The sequence below is a fragment of the Spea bombifrons genome, chromosome 5, assembly GCF_027358695.1.
Source record: "Spea bombifrons isolate aSpeBom1 chromosome 5, aSpeBom1.2.pri, whole genome shotgun sequence".
NCBI lineage: Eukaryota > Metazoa > Chordata > Amphibia > Anura > Pelobatidae > Spea > Spea bombifrons.
This window is the reverse complement of record NC_071091.1, coordinates 66399029-66423149: the sequence shown is the minus strand read 5'-3', so window position 1 is coordinate 66423149 and position 24121 is coordinate 66399029. Positions and strand designations below refer to the sequence as shown.

The following is a 24121-nucleotide window of genomic DNA, read 5'->3' as shown; positions in this document are numbered from 1 at the left end:
AAAAATATGGTAACATGAAAAAATCCCCGCTGTCATAAAAAAAAACAAAAAAAAAACGTTTTTAATGAGCAAGTCCTAAAATTCTTTATCTTCACAAAAAATCCCGCATGGAAAGAGTTAATATATTGGCATTATAAATGCCCATAGGGTGTCTAGTTGTATGAAATTTATGAGTTGATGGGGTAAATTGAATTGGCCCGGTTCAAAGATGTCCCAAATATGGGACATGGGGGCAGTAGGATCAGATGTCTAAATGGCAAAAAAAATACACACCTCACAAAGGTGACCTTTTACCTCCCAAATAACCCAACAAACCCATGCACGTGGGGTATCACTGCGCTCAGGAGATGTTACTGAACACATATTAGGGTGTTGTTTGACACGGACATATACCAGGAGTGGTAAATGTATACCTGGAGTACAACCTGTGTGAAAAAATATAAAACAATTTACTACCATAAAGTTTGACAAAGGCTGTTGGTAAAATTAGTGCATGGAAATGGTTAAAATACCAGCATTTGAAATACCTTGGGGTGTCTAGTTGTCAAAAATATATGGTTTGATGGGGTAAATTTCATTGGCCGACTTCAAAGATACCCGAAATAGCACATGGGCCAGAATGACCAGCTTTGGGGAAAAAATGGTTTTGAAATAGCAAAACGCTACTGGTAGTTATTGCCCCATAACGTGCCAAAAAAGCAAGGTTTTTCATTAGTTTTAGCAGATGAGTAAAAGTTTTTTGTTTAAAAAGTGAGAAAAAGTATTTTTTTAACAAAACAATCACCATATTTTATCATTTTTTTAATAAAATATATATTTTTAAAAAATATAATATGTGTGGGAGCACGAAATGAGAAAGAAGAAAATCACAGCTAAACAGCAACACTGGAAAATGTTAAAAAAGCCATTGCCCCACAATGTACTACGAGAAAGAAAATGTATTGTCCTTAAGGGGTTAATTTAGGAAAAAAAGAAAAAACTGAATATAAGACAACCCTATAGGAAAAAAGTTTTACCAGTAAATGTTAATTCATGTAAACAATTTTTTTTAATAAAAGCTATGATTGAGAAAAATATTTTGTTTTTATTTCCTTTTATTTTCCAACCTGCCCCCCCATTTATGCACATCTGCCCCAGAAATCCCTTATACCCTCTATATGCCACTGTGCCCCATGATATGCCTTTTAACCCTCTAAATGCCACCGTGCGCCATAATATGCCTTTTAACCCTCTATATGCCACTGTGCCCCATGATATGACTTTTGACCCCCTATGTGCCACTCTGCCTCCAGAAATGCCCTATACCCCTATATGCCACTCTGGAATTTAGGGAGTTAAAAGGCATATTATGGGGCAGAGTGGAATATAGGGAGGTATAAGGCATTTCAGGAGGCAGAGTGGCGTATAGAGGGTTAAAAGGCATTTCTGGAGGCAGAGTGGCATTAAGGGGGTTAAAAGTCATTTCATACGCACTCTGCCTACAGAAATGCCTTATGCCCCCATTTAACACTCAACAACCCCCCACCCCCCCACCAAACTTACCGGTGCTTCTGACTCCCCGGTGTGTTGTCTGGGCAGCGGGGAACTCTGATCTCTGACAGCCGGGGAAGGTCTGCGCGATGGACGCAGACAACCCCCGCTGCTAACCGCACCTCCTTCCGGCTGCACCGGTCTACACGCTGCCCTGGCTACATGACCGGGCAGTCAGAAGCACCGGAAAGTTTGGGGGGGAGGCAGGGGACTGTTAAATGGGGGCATAAGGCATTTCTGTAGGCAGAGTGCCTATGAAATGCAATTTAACCCCCTTAATGCCACTCTGCCTCCAGAAATGTCTTTAAAAAAAAAAAAAAAAAGATGAACCTGATTATAAGACGAGGGGTATTTTTCAGAGCATTTGATCTGAAAAAAACCTCGTCTTATAATCGAGCAAATACAGTATTGTTTATTGATTTATTACTTCATTATTGATTTATTTGTTCTTTCCCATTTTATGTACAGCGCGGTTTAGTTTTCGCACCCTTTTTTTTGTTCCGATTTTTCCTTTAATTATTCCGTTTGCAGGCACCTTTATTATTTTATTACTTTTCCTTATTTTTTCTTAACTGTTAGGTCACTTACCTGTAATAACTGTTCGGTTTTTTTCCCTGCCACGGCCTTGCTGTGAGGCGGCGCGGTGCCTGAGCCTCGTGCTCCTACACTGCCGCAAGGCGGCACAGCTCTTCTGCCTCAGCTGTCTTCTCCTGTGTCTTCGTATGTGAGGTTCTTCTTACCAGGAGGAATCCGGAATGCAGGAATGGAACACACTTGCTCAGAACACGCACAAGGGGCCTGATGAGGGTAACAGCGCACTTGGCAGTGTAGCTGTAAGCACGGGTGGTCAGAACGTAGCCGCTTACCAGACCAGGGTCGGGATGCCTGATATACGCAGGAGCCGTTGAGATAGCCGGGGTCAGGAAGCCAGAGGTACTCAGAGTCGTTGGGGTAGCCGCGGTCAGGATGCCAGAGATACACAGAGTCGTTAGGATAGCCAGAGTCAGGATGCCAGAAATACATGAGAACCGTTAAGCAGACCAGGGTTGGATATAGGATAAACAGGATAATAGAACTTGAAACACGGAGGGGCTCACGAGATACAGGAAGCATCAGTATAACTGAGCACTGATGGAAGGGAGAACGAGGTTTAAATAGCCCGGGACGTGATCGCGTCCTGCGTCGCCATAGTGACGCAGCGAAATCCAGTAGGCGGTCAGGCTCATAAATATTCATGAAGCGGCCGCGCACGCTGCTTCATGTGCCAGTGAGCGGTGCCGGCGTTTTTGCCGGGAGAAAGAAGAGCACGTCCGGGACTCGTTTAAAGTAGGTGCCTTACAGCATATCTCTACGCAGACACAGAATTTCCAACCCTCCCTCCTGTGGCCTCGTCTTGTTCGCGGGGCCACGTAACTTAACAGCATGGAGCCTGTGTCTCTGTTTTTTTCCAATTGAGAGGCCCTCTCTCTCATTTCCTCTTTTCTGTCGAGGGTGACCCCCTCTGTGTTAATGGGGTGACCCCCCCTCTCCTCAGTTGCTGCTTGCCCGGGTTATACCCATTTAGCAAAAATAAAAGTCACTTATTTAAACTTTTGGCATAAATGCTACATTATTTAAGCTGGTGTCCCAGCTGGTGTCCCATCACTATTACTCTGACATACCTATATGGTATTTTACTTCTATGTGACTTCATTCACTGATATAATTGGCTGAATTTCCACTCCGCCTGGCACCTATGCCCGCTGCCATACAGGCATGGCTAAAAGCTGCATCCTTGGGTTTTGTGATCAACTAAGTCACGGCTGCTCCCGACCCAATCGATCCAGTTTCTGGGCTTCACGGGGGACTCCGTGGAGCCGCAGACGAAGCTCTCTTCTATCAGACGGGACATCTGGCGTCTCCTCAGGAGCCCATACGTGTCTTTGAGGGATTTGGCCCGGATGATAGGCCAACTTTCGGCTTCCATTCAGGCCATCTTCCCGGGTCCCCTTCATTATTGGGGAATTCGTTTAATGGACAAGGTCCATCTGGAGTTGAGGTGGTTGCACCACATGGAAGCGTGGAACAGTCGGGCTATATTTGGGCACACTCCAGATTTTTATCTAGAATCAGACACCAGCCTCTTGGGCTGGGCCGCGTTCTGCGAGGATTCCGCCACAGCCGGTTTCTGGACAGAAGACGAACGAGGCTTCCACATAAATTGTCTAGAACTTATAGCGGGTTCTTTTGCCATTCACAGTTTCACCAAAGACGCGTGTCATTGTTCCCTAGTTCTTCGGATGGACAACGTATCGGCCGTCCGTTTTATCAATCACTTGGGCGGCTCCAGGTCGAAACTGCTGTCGGACCTCACCAAGGAGATCAGTACTGCCTGGATCACCACCTCTCTATCAGGGCAGAGTACTTATGGGGAAAAGACAATCTGGTCGCGGATTGTTTTTTCAGACATTGGTGAGATGCGAGCGACTGGCATCTCCGGACCGACGTCTTTCGTGCTCTAGATCTGGCTCGGGGCCCGTTGCTGTTGGACCTCTTTGCTTCCCGTCTCAATCGCCAGGTGAAGGATTTCTTCAGTTGGTTACCAGATCCGGAGTCACTGGCGGTAGATGCGTTCCTTCAGACGTGGCCCATCTCAGGGGCGTACACCTTCCCCCCATTTCCGATGATTCTCCGGACTCTTCATCAAGTTCGCAACCAAGGGGTCACCATACTTCTGATTTCCCCGTTGTGGAAGACTCAACCATGGTTTCCTCTGCTGTTGGAGCTGTCCTGTGCCGATCTGCTCCTACTCCCTCTATCTTAGGATCTGCTCTTAGACCCAGAGGGCAATCCACACCAGTTGGTTCTCCCCGGTCAGCTGTCACTGGTGGCTTGGACAGTTTTAGGGGATCCTGGGATACATCGGAACTATCTTCTGCAGCTTGTGACCTCCTCTGGGACTCCTGGGCTCCAGGTACTAGGCGATCCTACCTACAGACGTGGAAATCCTGGCATAGCTGGTGTCTGGAACGACACCTTGATTACTTTACGGAGCCGGTTTCAGGCTCTCCTATAGGTAAAGACCCCACGATCTGCCGTCTTATGCGCGGGATTCGAGTATCTAGGCCTCCCTCTACGAGATATTCCTTTTTCTGGGATGTCTCCTTGGTTTCATCCAGTCTTGGCCAGATAACGATTCTCTGTCTCTCCGACAGCTCTTGGCTAAGTTGGCTCTGTTACTTTGTTTGATATTGTTTAAAAGAGTTTCTGAAGTTACTGCTTTTAACACAGATTCTTTTTCTTTTTTGTCCGAGGGCATGGTAGTTTTAGTTTCTTGCAGAACAAAATCTAAGTCTTCTTCCGTCTCTTATCCTTATTTCCCGGACCTTTTGTGTGTAGCACACTGTTTTCGCGCTTACCTATTAACCACAGCAGGTTTGCGCTCATCATCCCCGGGCCGGTTGTTTGTCTCTTATGTTCCCCCTTTTCGACCGGTTTCGGTTCCTACAGTGGGTCCTACAGTGGTTCCTACAGATAGCCCTTTTGGGGCCCATTCGGTTAGGGGTCCTCACAGACGTGCATAGAGATTGCAGCGTCTGTGCCTCATCGGAGGACAGGTTTGAAATGTAACAGCTTTCCGGCTCACATGTCGGAAGCTGTTACATCAGATCAGACAGCAGAAAGTCGGCGATGCCGGCTTCTGCTGTCAGGGGGGAGTCAAAGGACAGCCTGATCTCCCTTGGAGCGGCACGGATGTGTCCCTGACGCTGCAAGGCTGGACGCGTTTTTTGGACACACCGGTACGTCCATAGGGGATTGAAGGGGTTAATACCCCCCCAACTATCAAACAGTCATTATTTTGTATCCACCATATACACCGATCAACCATAACATTATGACCCCCTGCCTAATATTGTGTAGGTCCCCCTTTTGCTATCAAAACAGCCCCGACCCATCAAGGCATGGATTCCACTAGACCTCTGAAGGTGTGCGGTGGTATCTGGCACCAAGACATTAGCAGTAGATTCTTAAAGTCCTCTAAGTTGCAAGGTGGGGCCTCCATGGATGCATCCTGGTGCCATGTGGATTTGACCACACGGGCCAACGTGCATTAAGGAGCATTGGCAACCCATGACTCTGTTGCCGGTTTACCACTTTTCGTTCTTTGGATCAGTTTTCATAGGTACTGACCACTGCAGACCAGGAACACCCCTCAAGAGCCGCAGTTTTGGAGATGCTCTGACCCAGTCGTGTAGCCATCACAATTTGGCCCTTCTCAAAGTTGCTCAGATCCTTACGTTTACCTATTTTAGAGGACCAAATGTTCGCTTGCTGCCTAATATATCCCACCCACTGATAATATTATGGCTGATCAATGTATATGTCCCTGGCTATATATATTATACCCCTAAGCCATGTGTAGACACTGCTAAACTCAAGTAATCCCCAAGCTTCCAGAATAAGCGAAGGCTCATACACGCGGAAACACCATGGAGCGGCACACCTCAATGGCAGGTAATGACTGGTATTTATGTGGAATACTAGAATACTAGTGTGTGTGTGTGTGTGTTCACGTAGTAGTGCGTACGTGCCTATTACTGTGAGTGTATCTGTGTATATTACTGTGTGGGTAAGTAGGTTAGTATGTTAGTGTGTGTGTTTGTAAGAAAATGTGTTAGCACTGTGTGTATGTTAGTGTGTGTATAAGTATGTTACTATGTTACTGTGTGTGTCTGTGTAAGTATATTACTGTGTGTAAGTATGTTACTGTGTGTGTGAGGAACTTGAGGCTCCAACTGTAAGTTGGGGCCCCGGCAATTTTGTTTACACCACTGGGTTCATATGACTTTATGCATGTGTTGCATAAGTAGAATACAGTGTGCCCTGAGTGTCCTCTGATTTTAGCACCTCAGAAATTTTCCCTAAATGAATGATCTGTCCAGTAAGGATTTCATGTACCACATGCTATATAGAAAAGAAAACAATAGGAAGGTTATCTTTAGATCAGTGTTGAAAATAACTTTGTGACCCCGATAATGTCTTTTATCGCTGAAACCAAGTTTTCTGTACATGTAAACCAAGTTTTCTGTACATGTAAACCAATGAGGTAAGCATTGTGGATTCTCAGTAATGTAACACTAAAGCTTGTAATACCTGAAAAATCAGATGCAAATACAATGAAACTTTTATTTTAGCATTGTAAATGAATGTGCTCTATGTGTAATAATTGGTGGAACCAGTTTGGAAAAAACTTAAAGAATACTGTATGGGTGTGTTAATTATTCCTCATTTCACAATCTGTTCTCCCTCATTTCAGCACGCAGCCCTTGTTCGCTCCAGAGAGAAGGTAATGTATCATTTGTAAACCTGCAATTGATGCAAGATGCCTAATGTGATATAAATTAAATAGGCTTAATTGACAGTAATATTAGGATGACCTACATAATTTCATATGCACTGCACTTTTTGATTGCGTGTTTTTAATATGGTAAAATTTAACCTTAATAATAGTAGAATAGTACATTCCAGTGTCAGAAAAGCTTGGTATATCAGTTCATGATTTTTTTAATTTGTGTTAAATGTATTGAATTAAATTTGTTTAACCATTTTTTAAATATGGGAGGAAGTTTTGCATGGCCAAGCAACAGCCGCCATTTCTTTCTGTACCCTAAGGCATTTTACACTGATGAGGTTGCATTTAATATGAAAACCCCAAGTTCCCATGTCATTGTATTGGGCATGTATGCTACAGCACATATATTATCTTAAATTGCCTTTAATTCCGAGGTATTATTTTTCTATGGTCTATTGCTTTGCTATTGAGTGCAGATTAAAAGGTGCTGTTTCACCTACATTCATAGTTTTTAGGGACACCTTACTCGTGACACCAAAGCAAGCATGGATAGGTTGTTGTGCTTATACAAGAAATTGGTCTTTTTTTAATAGGCTTGACCATTGGACAACATAGTTGACTTGTCATGACACCAAGCTGCATATAACATGACCACACCCAATAATATGTTAGCTTTGGCTGGGTTGAGCAAACACTACAATTTGCCTTTGGAGCCAAGAAGCATCGGTTTGCAGAGCAGGCATATTTTAGGTTTTGTAAAGCACAATAAATCTATCTGTTCATAATTTACTGCAAAGCATATCGAGTACATCTGTTAGCACTATAAAATATGCATACATACTATATGGCTATAAATGATAGAATAAATATTAATATTTTAGAGCTTCTTGATCCAAGGAGAAAAGTGATTGCATTTTGGAATCACAGAGAAAAAATAGTTTAATTGAGAGCCTTGTTTTGGACCAAAAGCAGGAAGGATAGGTAGAAGGGTTGAACTTGATGGACCAAGGCCTTGTTTGAACCTACATTACTATGTCACTATACATTTAAATCGGATTTGCTTGCAGAAAGTGTTGTGGATGAGTGTGTCTCACTTGCATTTGGAGAAATAAAAAAATGAGCAACTATGAAATAAAAAAAAGATTGCAAGGCATAGCTTGAAAAGTTTCCCTGCCTCAGGGACATTTGGTACTTTTCCAGTTACACCCTTACATTTTGACAGTGTTCTTTCCTGGGCTCATTTTTGAACGACATCCTAAAACAAACGCCCATAACCTGTTTAATTATGTACTGAAATCTCTTGTTCATTCAGGACATAACTTGCTAACATAAAAATCTTGAAAATACCACAAAATGACTCATATCTTTTGTACAATTAAAGAATATGTTCACGCACATAATAAAATTATGTTTATAGTAACCTGCACTGTATTACATGGTAACAATGTTATATGGCGAATCATCATGTGTATTTATCTGTATCCACATTCACTAGACAAAAAGAACACAAAATTAAACTGCAATACCTGACCAATATTTTCCTATCTACCTATGTTTTTTTTTAAAAATCATCGGCACATATAATTAAATTCTGTGAAGGGTGTTTCCTGCCTTGAGCCCCTATGTCTTACCAAACATGGATGAAGAAACAAAAGTAAATATTTCCTGTGTATTGTTGCATACTACTGATAATTTTATAAGACTTGGCATGATGCAATTTTCCCTTTCCCAACGAAGCATTCTGTTCTGCTTTTTTTTATAGCTAATAAGAAAGTAAATGCTTTTACAATAATTTTAACATTTTACTCAGGTTGTATCACCATGGGGTCCATCAATGAAAGTATCAACACATTTTCTCTTAAAATGTATGATGAATTGGGCAGCTCAAGCAATGCCAGAAACATAATCTTCTCACCCTTAAGCATGACATCATCTTTGTCGATGTTGCTGTTAGGCACCCAGGGAAACACCGCCTCTCAACTTACAAAAGTGAGTATATCTCCACAAAAATGTCACTAATGTACAAATCGCTTAGAGAACCAGGTGCATATAATCTAGGGCCTAGCAGAAGACAGATGCATGCTGATAAGGGCTCATTGATCACATAGCCTGGACAAAGCTTGATCTGATATTACTTCTATGGTTATGGTGCTGTTATTTATATTATTTAGGAGCAACATGCTACAAGCAATGTTAAGTCCATGAAGCTCCAGATCTAGTTCTACAACTGGTCCACATTTGCCTTTAAAAATATGTATATCTGTCAAGTGTCAGGACATAACATAAATAAAAATTCTGTGTGAGTGAAAGATAGCATTATGGGGTTTTCGAGTATATATATAATATATATATATATAAACAGGCCCGGACTGGGACAAAAAATAGGCCCGGGCATTTAAGCCTGAGCAGCCCATATTTATTTATTTATTGTTAAAGCCCACCCGTACCATCTTTGCATTAAATCATTCACACAAATCATTAACACATTCATTAATGCAGTCTCACAAATCATTCAAGCAATTCATCCTCACATGAATTCATTGTCATACGCATTCACACAATTCATCCACACATTTATTCATTCATTCTCATACGCATTCACACTAGCCCCTCTCTTCATCTTATCTGCCCCTTCTCACTATGTTCCCCCTTTTCACTATGTAACCTCCTTCCCCACTTCTCAATATGTACCGCCTCTATCTATCCCCTCTCCCCCTTTCTCACTATCTAACCCCCCTCTGCCCCTTCTCACTGCACCCCCTCCCTCACCCTACTTACCTTGTTGCCGGAGCAAGCAGCAACAGCGACCGTGCCTGTGCCAGGGCAGGATTGACTTAGGGGCTGATGGAGCTGCAGCTCCAGGCCCCCACCTTAAAATAGGTCCAGTCAGGACTGGACTGACTGGTCCTATATGGCCGCATTAACGCAGAGCCCCTTAAGCCTGCCGCAACTACCCCCTCCTAACTATCTACCCTCTCCCTCTTTAAAGTTCACTTACCTTTCAGGAGTCCTGTGGTGGGGGTGCAAGGCCTCTGCCTCCCAGCTCTGCCACTGTATGGAACAGTATAGAGTGATGGGAGTTATGATGTACTTTTAGAGCATAATTAGATCATGAAAAAGACATTGGAAATGGTACAGCATAACACCCATCACTCTCACGCACTTACCAATCCACACATATATACCAATCCACACATATATACCAATCCACACGTATACCAATCCACACGTATACCAATCCACACGTATACCAATCCACACGTATATACCAATCCACACGTATATACCAATCCACACATATATACCAATCCACACATATATACCAATCCACACATATATACCAATCCACACATATATACTAATCCACACACATACCAATCCACACATATATACCAATCCACACGTATACCAATCCACACACATATACCAATCCACACACATATATCAATCCTCACACATATATCAATCCTCACACATATACCAATCCACACGTATACCAATCCACACGTATACCAATCCACACATATATACACTAATCAACACATATATACTAATCCACACATATATACTAATCCACACATATATACCAAACCACACATATATACCAATCCACACATATATACACCAATCCACACATATACACCAATCCACTCTCACTGAATGTTTTCCTACCTTTCCTCTTTTCTCCTTACAGCTCCTTTTCCTCCTCTTCGCTCCTCTTCTTCAGTTCTTCTGTCTTCTCTGTCTTCTTCCGGGTCACCGGGTCGGTGGGCGCGGCTTCAGTGGTGTGCGCCGGGATCTGACAGCAAACCCCGGCGCACAACAGCTGTTGTCGCGCAGATCACAAGGGACCGGTATCGGAGGTCTTTAACAGACCTCCGGCTCCCTTGAGTGATTTTAAGCCGGGTTGAACCCGGCTTAAAATCACTCAAGGGAACCGGAGGTCTGTTAAAGACCTCCGATACCGCTCCCTTGCGAGCCTGCTCCTCCAGCGGCGGACATTACTGTCCGTCTCTGGAGGAGTGCCGGGTGCCGCAAGTTGGCAGCCCCTGATGAGTAGTGATGTCCGGATCATGAACGAATCGTTCATTTGATCCGGTTCTTTTTAGTGATCCGGATGAATCGGTTCATTAGACTGAACGATTCATTTGTAGCGGTTCAGTCTGTGAATCATGCAGCTGTAACCTGATCCTAGAGCTGTGAGTCATCTGCAGAGCACTCAGACACAGACTCTGGGGTCAGGTTACAGCTCATTAATTCACACAGGAACGATGACTCATAGAGTCAGAGAGTCGTTCAAAGAGTCGAATGAACCGAAGAGTCGAATGAACCGAAGAGTCGAATGAACCGAAGAGTCGAATGATCCGAATCTTACAGGGATCCGGATCTTACAAGGATCCGGATCTTACAAGGATCCGGATCTTACAGAGAATATTACTGATACCATACTTTTATAAATAAATACATTAATAATGTTCACACTGCCCCCAGGATTTAGATTCCCCTGAGTTTGCCCCCCTTTACCTATAACTGCACCTACAGTTAACTTTATTAAATTAATTAAATTAACCCTCACTCATCAGCATAAAATTAACCCTTATACCCAATCAACCATAACTGCCCCTGAAATTAACCGTAAAGATCCCATTAACCATAACGGCCCCTGAAATTAACCCTAAAGACCCCATTAACCATAACGGCCCCTGAAATTAACCCTAATAAATTGGTATGGTTGATGGGGTCTTTAGTGTTAATTTGGGGGCAGTTATGCTTAATGGGATGTTTAGGGATAATTTAGGGGCAGTTATGCTTAATGGGGTCTTTAGTGTTAATTTAGGGGCAGTTATGCTTAATGAGGTGTTTAGGGTTAATTTGGGGGTAGTTATGCTTAATGGGGTCTTTAGTGTTAATTTAGGGGCAGTTATGCTTAATGAGGTGTTTAGTGTTAATTTGGGGGCAGTTATGCTTAATGGGGTCTTTAGTGTTAATTTAGGGGCATTTATGCTTAATGAGGTGTTTAGGGTTAATTTGGGGGCAGTTATGCTTAATGGGGTGTTTAGGGTTAATTTGGGGGCAGTTATGCTTAATGGGGTCTTGAGTGTTAATTTGGGGGCAGTTATGCTTAATGGGGTCTTGAGTGTTAATTTGGGGCAGTTATGCTTAATGGGGTGTTTAGGGTTAATTTGGGGGCAGTTATGCTTAATGGGGTGTTTAGGGTTAATTTGGGGGCAGTTATGCTTAATGGGGTGTTTAGGGTTAATTTGGGGGCAGTTATGGTTAATGGGGTGTTAAGGGTTAATTTTAGGGGCAGTCATGGTTGATGGGGTGTTAAGGGTTAATTTTAGGGGCAGACATGGTTGATGGGGTGTTTAGGGTTAATTTAATGGTGAGGGTTAATTTAATTAATTTAATAAAGTTAGCTTAAGGTGCAGTTGCAGGTAAAGGGGAATGTAAATCCTGGGGGCAGTGATTATTAATGTATTATTTATAACAGTATGGTGACTTACTATGAATGATTAGAATGCCAATGAAGGCAGAGAGTCGTTCAAAGATCCGGATCTTACAATGATCCGGATCTTACAATGATCCGGATCTTACAGTGATCCGGATCACTGTAAGATTCGGATCCCTGTAAGATCTGAATCTTTGAACGACTCTCTGCCTTCATTGACATCACTGGAGGCAGGGGGGAGGATTCATAATGAAAGGGGCGGGGCCAATCGTTAGTGTGCCTGCACGGAGTTACTGGAAAACAGTAACTGCGTGCAGGCACACTGAGTGATCCGAAGATCCGGATCATGAATCGGATCATTTCAGTGAACGAATCGAAATGATCCGATTCACTTTAATGATCCGAACTTCCCATCACTACTGATGAGCGGCACCCGGTGCGGACCGCCCCCCGTCGCGCCCCCTGGAGTGTGGCGCCCTGCTCTAAGAGGCCGGGAAGCCCCCACCAGGGCCGGCCTTAGGGGTCTGCGGCCGCACAGGGTTTAAATTAAAACATCGGGGTTTTTTTTTTTCAACTTTACTTAACATCATCCAAAAAACTTTATTTAACATGGAGGATGTTAAATAAAGTTAAAAAAAAAACAACCCGATGTTTTAATTTAAACCCTGTGCGGCCGCAGACCCGTAAGGCCGGCCTTGGTGGGGACTTCCCGGTCCCTTAGAGTGGCGGACCCGGTCGCAGTTGCGGCGGGCTTAAGGGGCAGGTGCCCCTTATGCCCTGCGTTACTGCGGCCGTAGGTAGGTTAGGGGCCTGGAGCTGCAGCTCCATCAGCCCCTAAAGTCAATGCGGCCCTGCCGTGGCCCGGCCCACCGGGCAAATGCCCGGTGTGCCCGATGGCCAGTCCGGGCCTGTATATAAATATATATATTTTATATGTACCTCAGCAATTTTTTCAAAAATGCAGTACTAATCAATTTAGTACCTCTTGTTCCTATTGGATCTAATTGGTTATATCACTGGAAATATTTATATTTATGCTCAAAGGTTTGCATACCCTGGCAGAAATTGTGAAATGTTTCCTTGGATTTTGAGAATATGACTGATCATGCAAAGATCATGTATTTTATTTACAGACACAAAAGGTGACATACACAGGTTAAAATGGCAATTAAAGGATAATTTACCACACCAGTGGCTTTTTAAGTTGCAATTAATGTCTATGTATAAATAGTCAATGAGTTTGTTAGCTCACATGTGGATGCACTGAGCAGGCTAGATAGATACTGAGCCATGGGGAGCAGAAAGGAACTGTCAAAAGACCTGTGTAACAAGGTAATGGAAATTTGGAAAGATGGAAAAGGATATAAAAAGATATCCAAAGCCTTGAAAATGCCAGTCAGTACTGTTCAATCACTGATTAAGAAGTTGAAAATGATACCAAGCCATGGTCAGACAGAGCTCAACATTTAGAGCGCTGGCACGCCAAAAGAATAAGAAGTTAAGCAGTTTATAGCTAATAACAATTCCTTTATTCTAATCTTCATATCAGCTTTTAACAAAGCACCTCTGGTGCGAAACGCGTTAATCAGACGCTGGTATGTTATTTTTCTGTATCATTATTTTTGGGAGTTACCTTTTTAATTGAAGATTGGAATTATTACTAGCCATAAACTGTTTGACTCTCTCTCGTGGAGTGCCAGCACTTTAAATTTTGAGCTGTTTTATGGTTGGAGTGGATGCTCCACTTGAGCTTGAGCACCCATGTGGGATCATCTCACCCGTCATATAATTAATTTGCATATGGTCTGAGCTAGTGTTTAACTTGTTTCATGGTCAGGTAGACCAAGAAAGATTTTAGCCACAACTGCCAAAAGTAATGTTCAGGATACCAAAAAAAACCACAGGTAACCTCAAGCGAAGTACAAGCTGCTCTGGAAAAAGACGGTGTGGTTGTTTCAAGGAGCACAATACAACGATATTTGAAAGAAAATGAGCTGCATGGTTGAGTTACCAGAAAGCCTTTACTGCGCCAATGCCACAAAAAAAAAATGGTTACAATATGCCTGACAACATCTTGACACGCCTTGCAGCTTCTGGTATACTGTAATTTGGAGCTTTATAGTCACAACCATAAGCGCGATGTTTGGAGAGGGGGCAAAAAGGCCTATAGCAAAAAGAATACCATACCCACTGTGAAGCATGGTGGTGGATCACTGATGTTTAGGGGGTGAGCTCTAAAGGCACAGGGAATCTTGTAAAAATTGATGGCAAGAGGAATGCAGCATGTTTACAGAAAATATTGGCAGACAATTTGCATTCTTCCAAACGAAAGCTGTGCATGGGACGCTCTTGGACTTTCCAGCAAGACAAGGACCCTAAGTACAAGACCAAGTTGACCCTCCAGTGGTTACAGCAGAAAATGGTGAAGGTTCTGGAGTACCCATTACAGTCTCCTAACCCTAAATATCATTAAACCACTCTGGGGAGATCTCAAATGTGCCCTTCATGCAACGTTCATGCAATATGTGGGCAATATAAAGTATTAAGAACTAAGGGTATGCTGAATTTTTGAACAGGGGTCATTTCATTTTTTTCTTTGTTGCCATGTTTTGTTTTATGATTGTGCAATTATTTTATAACCTACAGCTGAATATGAATCCCATAGGAAATAAAAGAAATGTGTTTTGCCTGTTTAGTCACGTTTTCTTTAAAAATGGTACATATATTACCAATTCTCCAAGGGAATGCAAACTTTTGATTACAACTGTATATTGTATGTGTATATATATATTTGGACAGTGTTGATATCCAGTTCTTCACAGGTTCTCGGACTTCCTGAAACAGGAGACAACCGTCAAGCTGGATGTAAAGGTGGACCAAAAGCTCAAGGTGTACAACTTGAGCAAAGAGTTCAGAGACAGAGGGTAAAGTCATATACATGCTTGGTCATTGCATCTCTTTACTTTTTTGTGATAGCTTTCGGGATTCTCAGATTCCGAAGCTGTGTAAATAAGAGCATATTGCACTGTGTGACCCCAGTATGAGAGTGACTATGCACTGTACTCATTAAACATTTTCCTTATATTACATGTTATACTCAGAATTAAATTAGTCTTCCCTTTCCAACAGGCACCTCTGTGCGATCAGTTTCCAGATGTGCATCATAAGTTTCAAGCTCTCTTGTCTAAACTTACCTCTCTTACAAAAGATGCAGAACTTAAAATTGCCAATGGAATGTATGCACAAAAACAATTCCCATTTCTGCAGGTACGTATCGCTTATTATTTTTGTTATTAATATTGTGATAAGGTGCAGGGTGTTGTCTGCTAGAATTTGTGCGGTCAGTCATCCCAAAGATGTGTAGTGCGGTTTGAGGTCAGGGCTCTGTGCAGGACACTCTGTGCAGGTTCCTTCACAGCAAACTTGTTAAATCATGTCTCCATGGACCTTGCTTTGTGCACAGGGATACAGTCATGCTGGAACAGGAAAGGGGCTTCCCCAAACTGGTGTCAAAACCTTGGAAGCATACAATTATCTAAAATGTCTTTATAAGCTGTAGCATTAACATTACCCTTTAGTGGAACTAAGAGGCCTAGCCCAAATCTTGAAAAACAACCCCTGACCAATATCTCTCATGCACCAAACTTCATACCTGTGCATTCAGGTAGGTAGGGTTCACCTGGCATCCACCAAACCCAGATTTATCTATCAGACTTCTAGATAGAAAAGCATGATTCTTCACCCTAGAGAAGACGGTTCCTGTTCCTCAGCACTAAGCACCACCACCCAGTGCCATGCTTAAACTCACTGAGCTCTTCAGTACAACCCATTCTGCTACCAATGTTTGTCTATGGAGATAACATGCCTATGTGTCATTTAGTGTATATTTACAAGCTTACATTTTCTTGTTTTGGAAACAAGCTTTTACTATTTAATTTCAAATAGCATTGTGTACAACCTTTTGTTTGGAGTTATTTGCTGATTGTCAAAGTTGCATATAATACGTGTTTTTTAAAAAAAAATACTGCCACTATTGGGTTAATGCCTCGTACTTCAGTCATCACACACCAAAAAAATATTATGTAAAAGCACCTATCTCGGGCATAAATATAAACAATTCCTTCACACTACCCTCCACTATGTTAAGACTTTGGTCTTATTAGGCTGTATTGTTTACTATAGAGCTGTATCAGCCAGATGGCACTGCCATTTAACCCACTGATACTCTCCTGCAATTTAAAGCCCTCTATGGACACCATTAATGAGGCACCTCATATTTGCCACCTATATCTATTTTTTTTATCAGCCCCCAGTTCTAATACTAATCCTGTCCCAAAGTTATTCGTGGAACAACCATAGATGGTTGCATTGGGCCCCTAGGATAAAAAATGGGTATAGCCATAACACGTTATGTTACTGGAGCAAAGATGTAATTGCACATTACATCTGTGTGTAAGTGTATTATTATACAATAATATATAAGTATTAATATATATATAATATATAAATAATAATATATAAGTGTATATACTGTATGTATGTGGTACTGTATGCTCATGTTCAAGGAAGCTGGCTATCTTGTATAAGCCTATCAACAGTCCATAGAAGAGAAAAGGGGAGATATTTCTGGGTCCAAATTCTAGCCAATTATCCTAATATGTATTTATTTTAATTTGATTAGCAATACCTGACGTGTACCCAGTTGCTTTATCATGCCAAGCTGGAATCTGTGGATTTCCAAAAAGAGGAAACAAGAGAAGATATAAACCTATGGGTGGAATCTCAAACACAAGGTATATTTAAGTTACCAATATTTTCTAAGTTTAATGTGCACTTGCCATGATACAGAAGACAAGCTGAAAGGGAAACTTACTTTTTTCAATTTTTTTTATTTATTAAGACATACAAATATATAAATAAATATGTTGTATATTAATAGCAGCAGTGTATCAATTTCTTAAAATTGTTATCAAAATGGATGCAGTTTACAAAGACATCATGTAAACCATAAAAACATGACGGAGAAGAAGGGTTCCTATTATTCTGGTTCAGACAATTTTTCAATCCAAATTTTGCAGGTTTGTTTATCATTTTCCCATTGTGGATGTGTATTTTCTACATCTATACTATATTCCATCTTATATCACAGGGATCACTTTTTTTTAATTGTTGGCCAATCAGGTGCAATAAAGGACTTCCAATACTTGGCTATAGCAGTTTTAATGGCTATTAAGATGTGGTTTATGATGGCTTGCTTATCCCTTGTCATATTTGGCCAAGCTAAACGTTGAATGATAGACAATGGTATTCTGGAAATTTTAATCTCAGTAATATTTTCTTCTATCGGGTCTACACGACCACCATGTATGTGTATCGTCAACAGTTGTTGCCCCACATCTCCAGCACTCTTTAGATATAGATCTATAAAATTGCGATAATCTCGTTGGAACTAAAAGACACCTGTTTAGTATCTTAAAATGTATCTCCACAAGGTTCAGGCAATGTATGTCCAAGCTGAACCTCCTGAGTGACGAGATCCAATCTTTCCTAGTTATTTTAAACATTAGATTTTTTTCTCCGCTTCTCTATCACCGGGATTTTATCATATTTTTTACAATTTATAACCAAATTTTTATTTGTATCGGTTTCGATAATCTTGCTGAAGAAGATCAGCCCTTTTGAATATACTCTTACCATATGTTGTCTTAAAAAGCTTGGAGGAGGGCTTTATATTATCTATCTGAATCAACTGTTAAATGTTAGTGATTCTCAAATCAATATCCTCCATAATATAAGAAATTATCTCTAATGGTAATTGTTTTTTTTAAAAAAAAAATATTTCATTTTTAATTTGTCTTTTAACGCTTCCCAACACTGAATTAGATTATGTATTATAGATCTCTGGTGGTCTCATATAATCTATAATTCATTTAAAAAAAATTGTATTTAGAATGAAATTTTCTACTTTACAATTTTGCTGATGGTTAACCCTTTAAAGATATTGTTGCTGGTATATAGTGCATATAAAATGAAATGCGTATCAGCAGTAGGCTGTGTGGATGCCTATAGATTATGAATTTTACTGCTGCAATCACCATGACCCAATCAACCACATGCCTATAAAACTGAACAAAATGGCCGGAACATGTGACAGATCCTAAAGGAGACTCTACTTCACAAAAACAGGGACACTTGGTGCTATTAAGCTAGCTGAATGGACAGTCTGCAAAGGGGTCTAGACAATCTTTCAAAAAAGCTTTGGCACGACCCAATGCACTTAACTATAAAATACGATAATCACCTGTGTATTCTAATCTTGTTTTTGTTTTTTTTATTTAATCTAGGTAAAATCAAGGAATTATTTCCTGCAAACTCAATTGACACTAATACTTCATTGATTCTGGTGAATGCAATCTATTTCAAGGGTCCATGGAAGAACCCATTTAAAGTGGAAGATACAAACGATGCACCCTTCTATGTGAGCAAGGTAATAAGAGTACCTTGAAATGCTTACGCCAAGGGAAAAAAGCCAATTTAATACATTTCTGATTGACTTTAGTCATGCCAGTTTAATATGAAATCGTTGCTTTCGTTGTGCAATTGGGAGATGATTAATGACTTTACACATATTAACTGATTCAAGAAAGTGTCAGTTGCATACATGTTTACATTGACTATTGAGTAACTTTTCATAAGTTCACATTTCAAAGCACTAAAAGTGCAGATGTCTGTTTTTTTTTTTTTGCTGTTTTTGACATATACTAGGGCAAATGTAGTTTATACATCCCACCATACATGTGCTGGTCATCAGTATGTGAATGTGTCCCTCAACTGTACTGCAAATAGAGGTGGTGGGATACCAGCACCGGTGCCTCTCACAGTTGTGAGAGTGTTAATATCTGTGTTCTTTTATTGATCTGTATGATTTACTTCACCAAGCTATTGCACGGTAACAGAGCACCAAGATGTGAAAATATTGTTGTGTTCTGCTCTGTTCAGCCACTAGAGGCTGTAAGTCCACATGGACTGCCACAGAGGAGCTCCCATCCACAATTTAAATGCCAGAAACATCTATACAAAGTGGTATGATTATATGACACAATGCAAATTTGTAATGGCATTTTTCTACATTCAATTTGTACGGTGGCAGAACCAACCCTTACCATTACGGCAGAAAATGTAGTTGAAGCTGCTAGTTTAACACACGGTATATGTTCTGTTACTGGTGACCAGTGATGTTGGCAAGTGCTGCTACTGAATATCCAATAATTGTTCCTTTACTTTAAGGCATATCTTTTATATATGCTTTGAGGATTAATCTAAATCCAAGTAAACATGTTTAAATTATTTTCTAGGATGTAGTGAAAATGGTTCCAATGATGACCCAAACCACTAAGTGCAATTTAGGAGTCCTAGAGGAACTGGGAGCCCATATTCTTGAGTTATCATATGGAGATGGTGGCTTGAGTATGTTTATACTTCTCACAGATGAAAAATTTGGTCTTGAAAAAGTAAGTCAACATTTATGTTGAGAACGCTAGAGTGACCTTTTCGCTTAATATTTACCCCAAGTACTCTTTCTATGCATCATAAATAAAGATCCGTCGAGTGGCAATTCTGTGCACGAACATACCTTATTAATGGGAGACATCAGCACACTTGTTGAACTTGCAGATAGTCTACAGCAGCAGAAGACCGTGGTAGTAGATAGGTGTACCTAATACCTCAGAGAGTATATTCCAAAACAAAATGAATACTGTGGTTTTTAGTCTTACTTAGAGGTGTCTCAAATTATTTTCAGCTCTCTACCACAATAAATACCATTCCCCTGCAAAACCAAATATAGAAATAACTAGTGACTACCAGCTAGAAACAGGGGCGGATTAACAATGGGCAAATGGGGTATCAATGGGCCCCCAATTCCTGCTTGCACGCTGCAGTGCAATTTGTGTATTAGCCTACACTCCAGAGCATGCCTACAGCACTTGTTGTGCTGGGGAGGTCAGGTGGGGGACCCTCTGCTGCAGCTGGGGTATCTGCAGAAATACACAGACTCCATCATGGGCATCAGTGATATCAGAGTGAGCTTTCTACTTCCTGTCATGTTACAGGTTCTGCCTGTAAGAAGCTTTTTCTGTAGTCACATGTCACAGTCAGTAAGAGTGGAGGCTGCATGGTTATCTGTGTGTAAAGAAAAGGCAAAAGAGTCAGAGTTAATGTGTGTGGATCCTCCAGCCTTCAACTTACAAAAAGAGATACCCTGTAGACAGTCAGCTCATATGCAGGTATTGGTGTATGTGGGGATATCTCCAAATGAATGCATGTAGTTATGATTATCATACCCCCCAACATTTAAAAATGTGAAAGAGAGACACTTTTTTTTTTTTTTTATCTCGCAGAACTCACCGATACAAGCAATTACACTGTACAATGTCGCGCTTGCATCGCCACTTAAAACACGCTTTGTTTTTGTTAGCACAGTCATGCATATTAAAAATAACCAACACATTGAATTGAATTCCCATGAGGCTCAGCCAGACATACTACTTCCATGATGCTGGCTGAGCGTCATGGGAAGTGCAGCAACAGTAAAGCTGCAGATGCTAGCTGTGAACTAAAATTCCCATGATTCTCAGCCAGCCAGGTATCCACCAAAAAATTAAAAATGAAAAAATGGTTCAGCACTCAACTCCCAGGAAGCTGGGTGCTAGCAGGAAAAAAGGGACAGCATAAACCCTCTTGAAGCATACAAACACAGAAAAGAATCCCAGCACTCCAAACAGCTGTTTGGAGCGCTGGGATTCTTTTCTTTGTTCATAGGTGTCCACCATAAGGCTGGCTGAGCATCATCGGGAGATTAGTCCACAGCAGCAGAGATTTGTTAATTAAAAAAGGCTAATGTTAGCCTCCCTCCCAGGAACCATACACACTGCCTTTACACACACCTGCCCATAAACACACATATATACTGCCTTTACACACACATATACACTGCCCTTACACACACCTGCCCATAAACACACATATACATATACACTGCCTTTACACACACACATATACACATACACTGCTCTTACGCACACACATATACACATACACTGCCCTTACACACACATATACATGTACACTGCCCTTACACACCAGCTAACAAATACTTATACTGCTCTTACACACACCGGCCCATACACAAACACACAAGCTTAAACACATACATACACATACACTGCCCTTTCTCCCCATCTCTTACCTCTTTCACCATCCTTCTTCCTTCTGCCTCCATCCTGTATCCTGCATCCTGTGGTGGGAGTGCAAGGTTTCCTGTGGTGGGAGTTGCCAAGGTTTAGACATTAATGGCTGTGTGTTGAGTTATATTTGAGGGGACAGCAAATTATACAGGCTGTACACTCGTTACTTTACATTGTAGCAGAGTGTCATTTCTTCAGTGTTGTCACATTAAAAGATATACCGTATTGGCTCGAATATAGGCTGCACCCGAATATAGGCCGCACCCTTAAAGTTTGGTGTTATTTTAAAGAAAAAATATTTTTAAAGAAAAAATACACATTAGTGGAATGGTAAAACAGTATTTTATCTAATGAACAGGAATACATGTATTTTAACATTTTTGGTATCTATTACTTACAGATATGCCCCTCTGCCCCCATATATGCCACTCTGCCCCCCAGATATGCCACTCTGACACCCCAGATATGCTTTATGCCCACTAGAAATGGTCATCTGTCCCCTAGAAGTGCCACTCTGCCCCCCTGATATCCCACTCTGCTTCCTAGAAGTGCCCCCCCCGACTTACCAATGCACCCCCAGACTCTCTGCTGTCTAGCATGGCCAGCCGGCCGGTGGACGTCTGTGCGAAGCGCGCAAACAACCTCCGCTGGTGGAGCACCGGAAGGTTATGTCAAGCTGGTGCTCAACCTTAGGGGGAAGTTTCGGCAGTGGAGGTCATAGCGCAGACGTCCACTGCTGCCGGAGAGAAGGATCCAGGTCCCCTGCAGCGCAGCAGGGATAAATGAAAACGGAACAAAAACACCCCCTGGTGCCCGGAACTGCATGTCCCGGGCGTCGGGCGACACGAACTTCGCATCCCTGCACAAAACCCCGAATATAGGCCGCACCCCAACTTTAAAGACCTAAAGTGTGGGGGGGACTGCGGCCTATATTCGGGCCAATACGGTGATAAAATATTTACAAAAATGTACTCACTTTTGTGAGATTATATATATATGTGGGGCCTCTTGTAACAATGTTGAACCAGTGCCCTGCCTGACCTTGTTCAGCCCCTGTCTAGATATTATCTCCCTATTGTGAATGAAAATACTACTCTCAATTGAAGATAAAGGGGTGCCAAAACATTATAGCAAGCAAATGCTTTATTCCTATTATTCTGATGCTAAACTACACATGTCATAATACAGTCCTCCACATGTCCTCCATATGTCATCATAGTGTTTCCTACTACATAGCAGCAGGATTAGAGGTTTTATCTTCTGCTTGGGAAATACAACTACTTTCTGATGTTTACATCAGGCATGCACCCACTAGGTGTGTCTAGTAATACATGTGTTACCTGGCTGTTTAACAATCTTGATTGAATTTATGTTGGATATTAATCCACTAACTATGCTTTCTCTGTTAGGTTGAGCCCAAGTTAAGCTCTGAGTCTTTGGCCCTGTGGACAAGTTCTGAAAACATGATCAATACAAAAGTTGAGATCTACCTGCCACGTTTCAAACTCGAACAAAGCATTGATCTTGGCTCACATCTAATAAACATGGGAATGGTGGATGCTTTTAGCCCAGAGAAGGCTAATTTGTCTGGTATTTCAGATGTTGGCCTGTATGTTTCAAAGGTGGTACACAAAGCTTTTGTTGATGTTAATGAAGAAGGCACTGAAGCAGCTGCTGCAACTGGCATTGTCATCGTTCCGAAAATGCTTGTATTCCCTCATAAATTCAATGCAAACCACCCATTTATGTTTTTTATTAAACACAATGAGACTAACACCTTTCTCTTCCATGGGAAGTTTTATTCCCCATAAGGGAATTCTAAATACTGAAAAGCAAAGCTATCTCCACTATCATTTTTACAACGCTTGGCATTTCTAAATGTGGTTGCCATATTTCAAACCAGAAGAAACCAAGTATAATATGTAGAAAACACGCTAACATAACGCTTCCAGCTCTACGATGCTTCAGTGTAGCGCCACACGTTTGGCAGTAACAGTACAACTGCAGCAATAGCTGTTTACTATGATGTGCTCTATATTTTAGAGATTATTATACCTTACACCATATTTTTATTAAGCCTTACACACTTTGGAAACATTTCTCCAGTCTCTGTATTCAGATTTACTCTGATGCAATTTTGCTTCATATTTGTTGCATTACTTTGTTGAAGAATAAAATCTTGTCTTTTAATCAGATTACCATGAAGTTTTGTTTTGGTTGTCTGTGCATGTGTGTTTTATTTGCATGTACGGAAGTTATTACAGTTTGTCCTTTTGTAAGATTAAAATTCTGTCACCAATAAAAAGCAACATCTAATGTAGTGTATTATTTTATTGCAATGGGAAATTGTCTTTTGTAAGGTATACATCATTGTTTATATCTTATTGTAAATAAGGAATCTTATGTATCCAGTAAAGAGAACTAGCTGTCTGTTTCCTGGCACTTTACTTACTGTAGGAATAAATCGAACTATTTAATTTTTACTTATCCAGATAAAACACCCTCCTGAATTTGTAGTCACTTCAGAGGACAAACCTTTCTAGGCCCAGAAATCAGTGAGAG

At 41.3% G+C, this 24121-nt stretch overlaps 1 protein-coding gene across 1 annotated transcript; it reads left to right on the top strand.

Moving 5' to 3' along the window:
• Positions 1-6791: 6791 nt before the first annotated feature.
• Positions 6792-23754, top strand: LOC128497011 (serpin B4-like). Its single transcript, XM_053466858.1, has 8 exons — positions 6792-6856; positions 8673-8851; positions 15137-15238; positions 15444-15581; positions 16996-17107; positions 18659-18801; positions 19670-19825; positions 22969-23754. Exons 2-8 carry the CDS (start codon positions 8684-8686, stop codon positions 23368-23370), a joined length of 1221 nt encoding a protein of 406 aa, XP_053322833.1. The 5' UTR covers positions 6792-6856; positions 8673-8683; the 3' UTR covers positions 23371-23754.
• The last annotated feature ends 367 nt before the right edge of the window (positions 23755-24121 follow it).

What these genes read in the sequence shown, in the direction of transcription:
- LOC128497011 (XM_053466858.1), top strand. Translation starts at nt 8,684, where the DNA reads ATGGGGTCCATCAATGAAAGTATCAACACATTTTCTCTTAAAATGTAT. An exon ending in AACAATTCCCATTTCTGCAG is followed by an intron (nt 15,582 to 16,995) that starts GTACGTATCGCT and finishes TAATTTGATTAG; the next exon opens with CAATACCTGACGTGTACCCA. An exon ending in CACCCTTCTATGTGAGCAAG is followed by an intron (nt 18,802 to 19,669) that starts GTAATAAGAGTA and finishes ATTATTTTCTAG; the next exon opens with GATGTAGTGAAAATGGTTCC.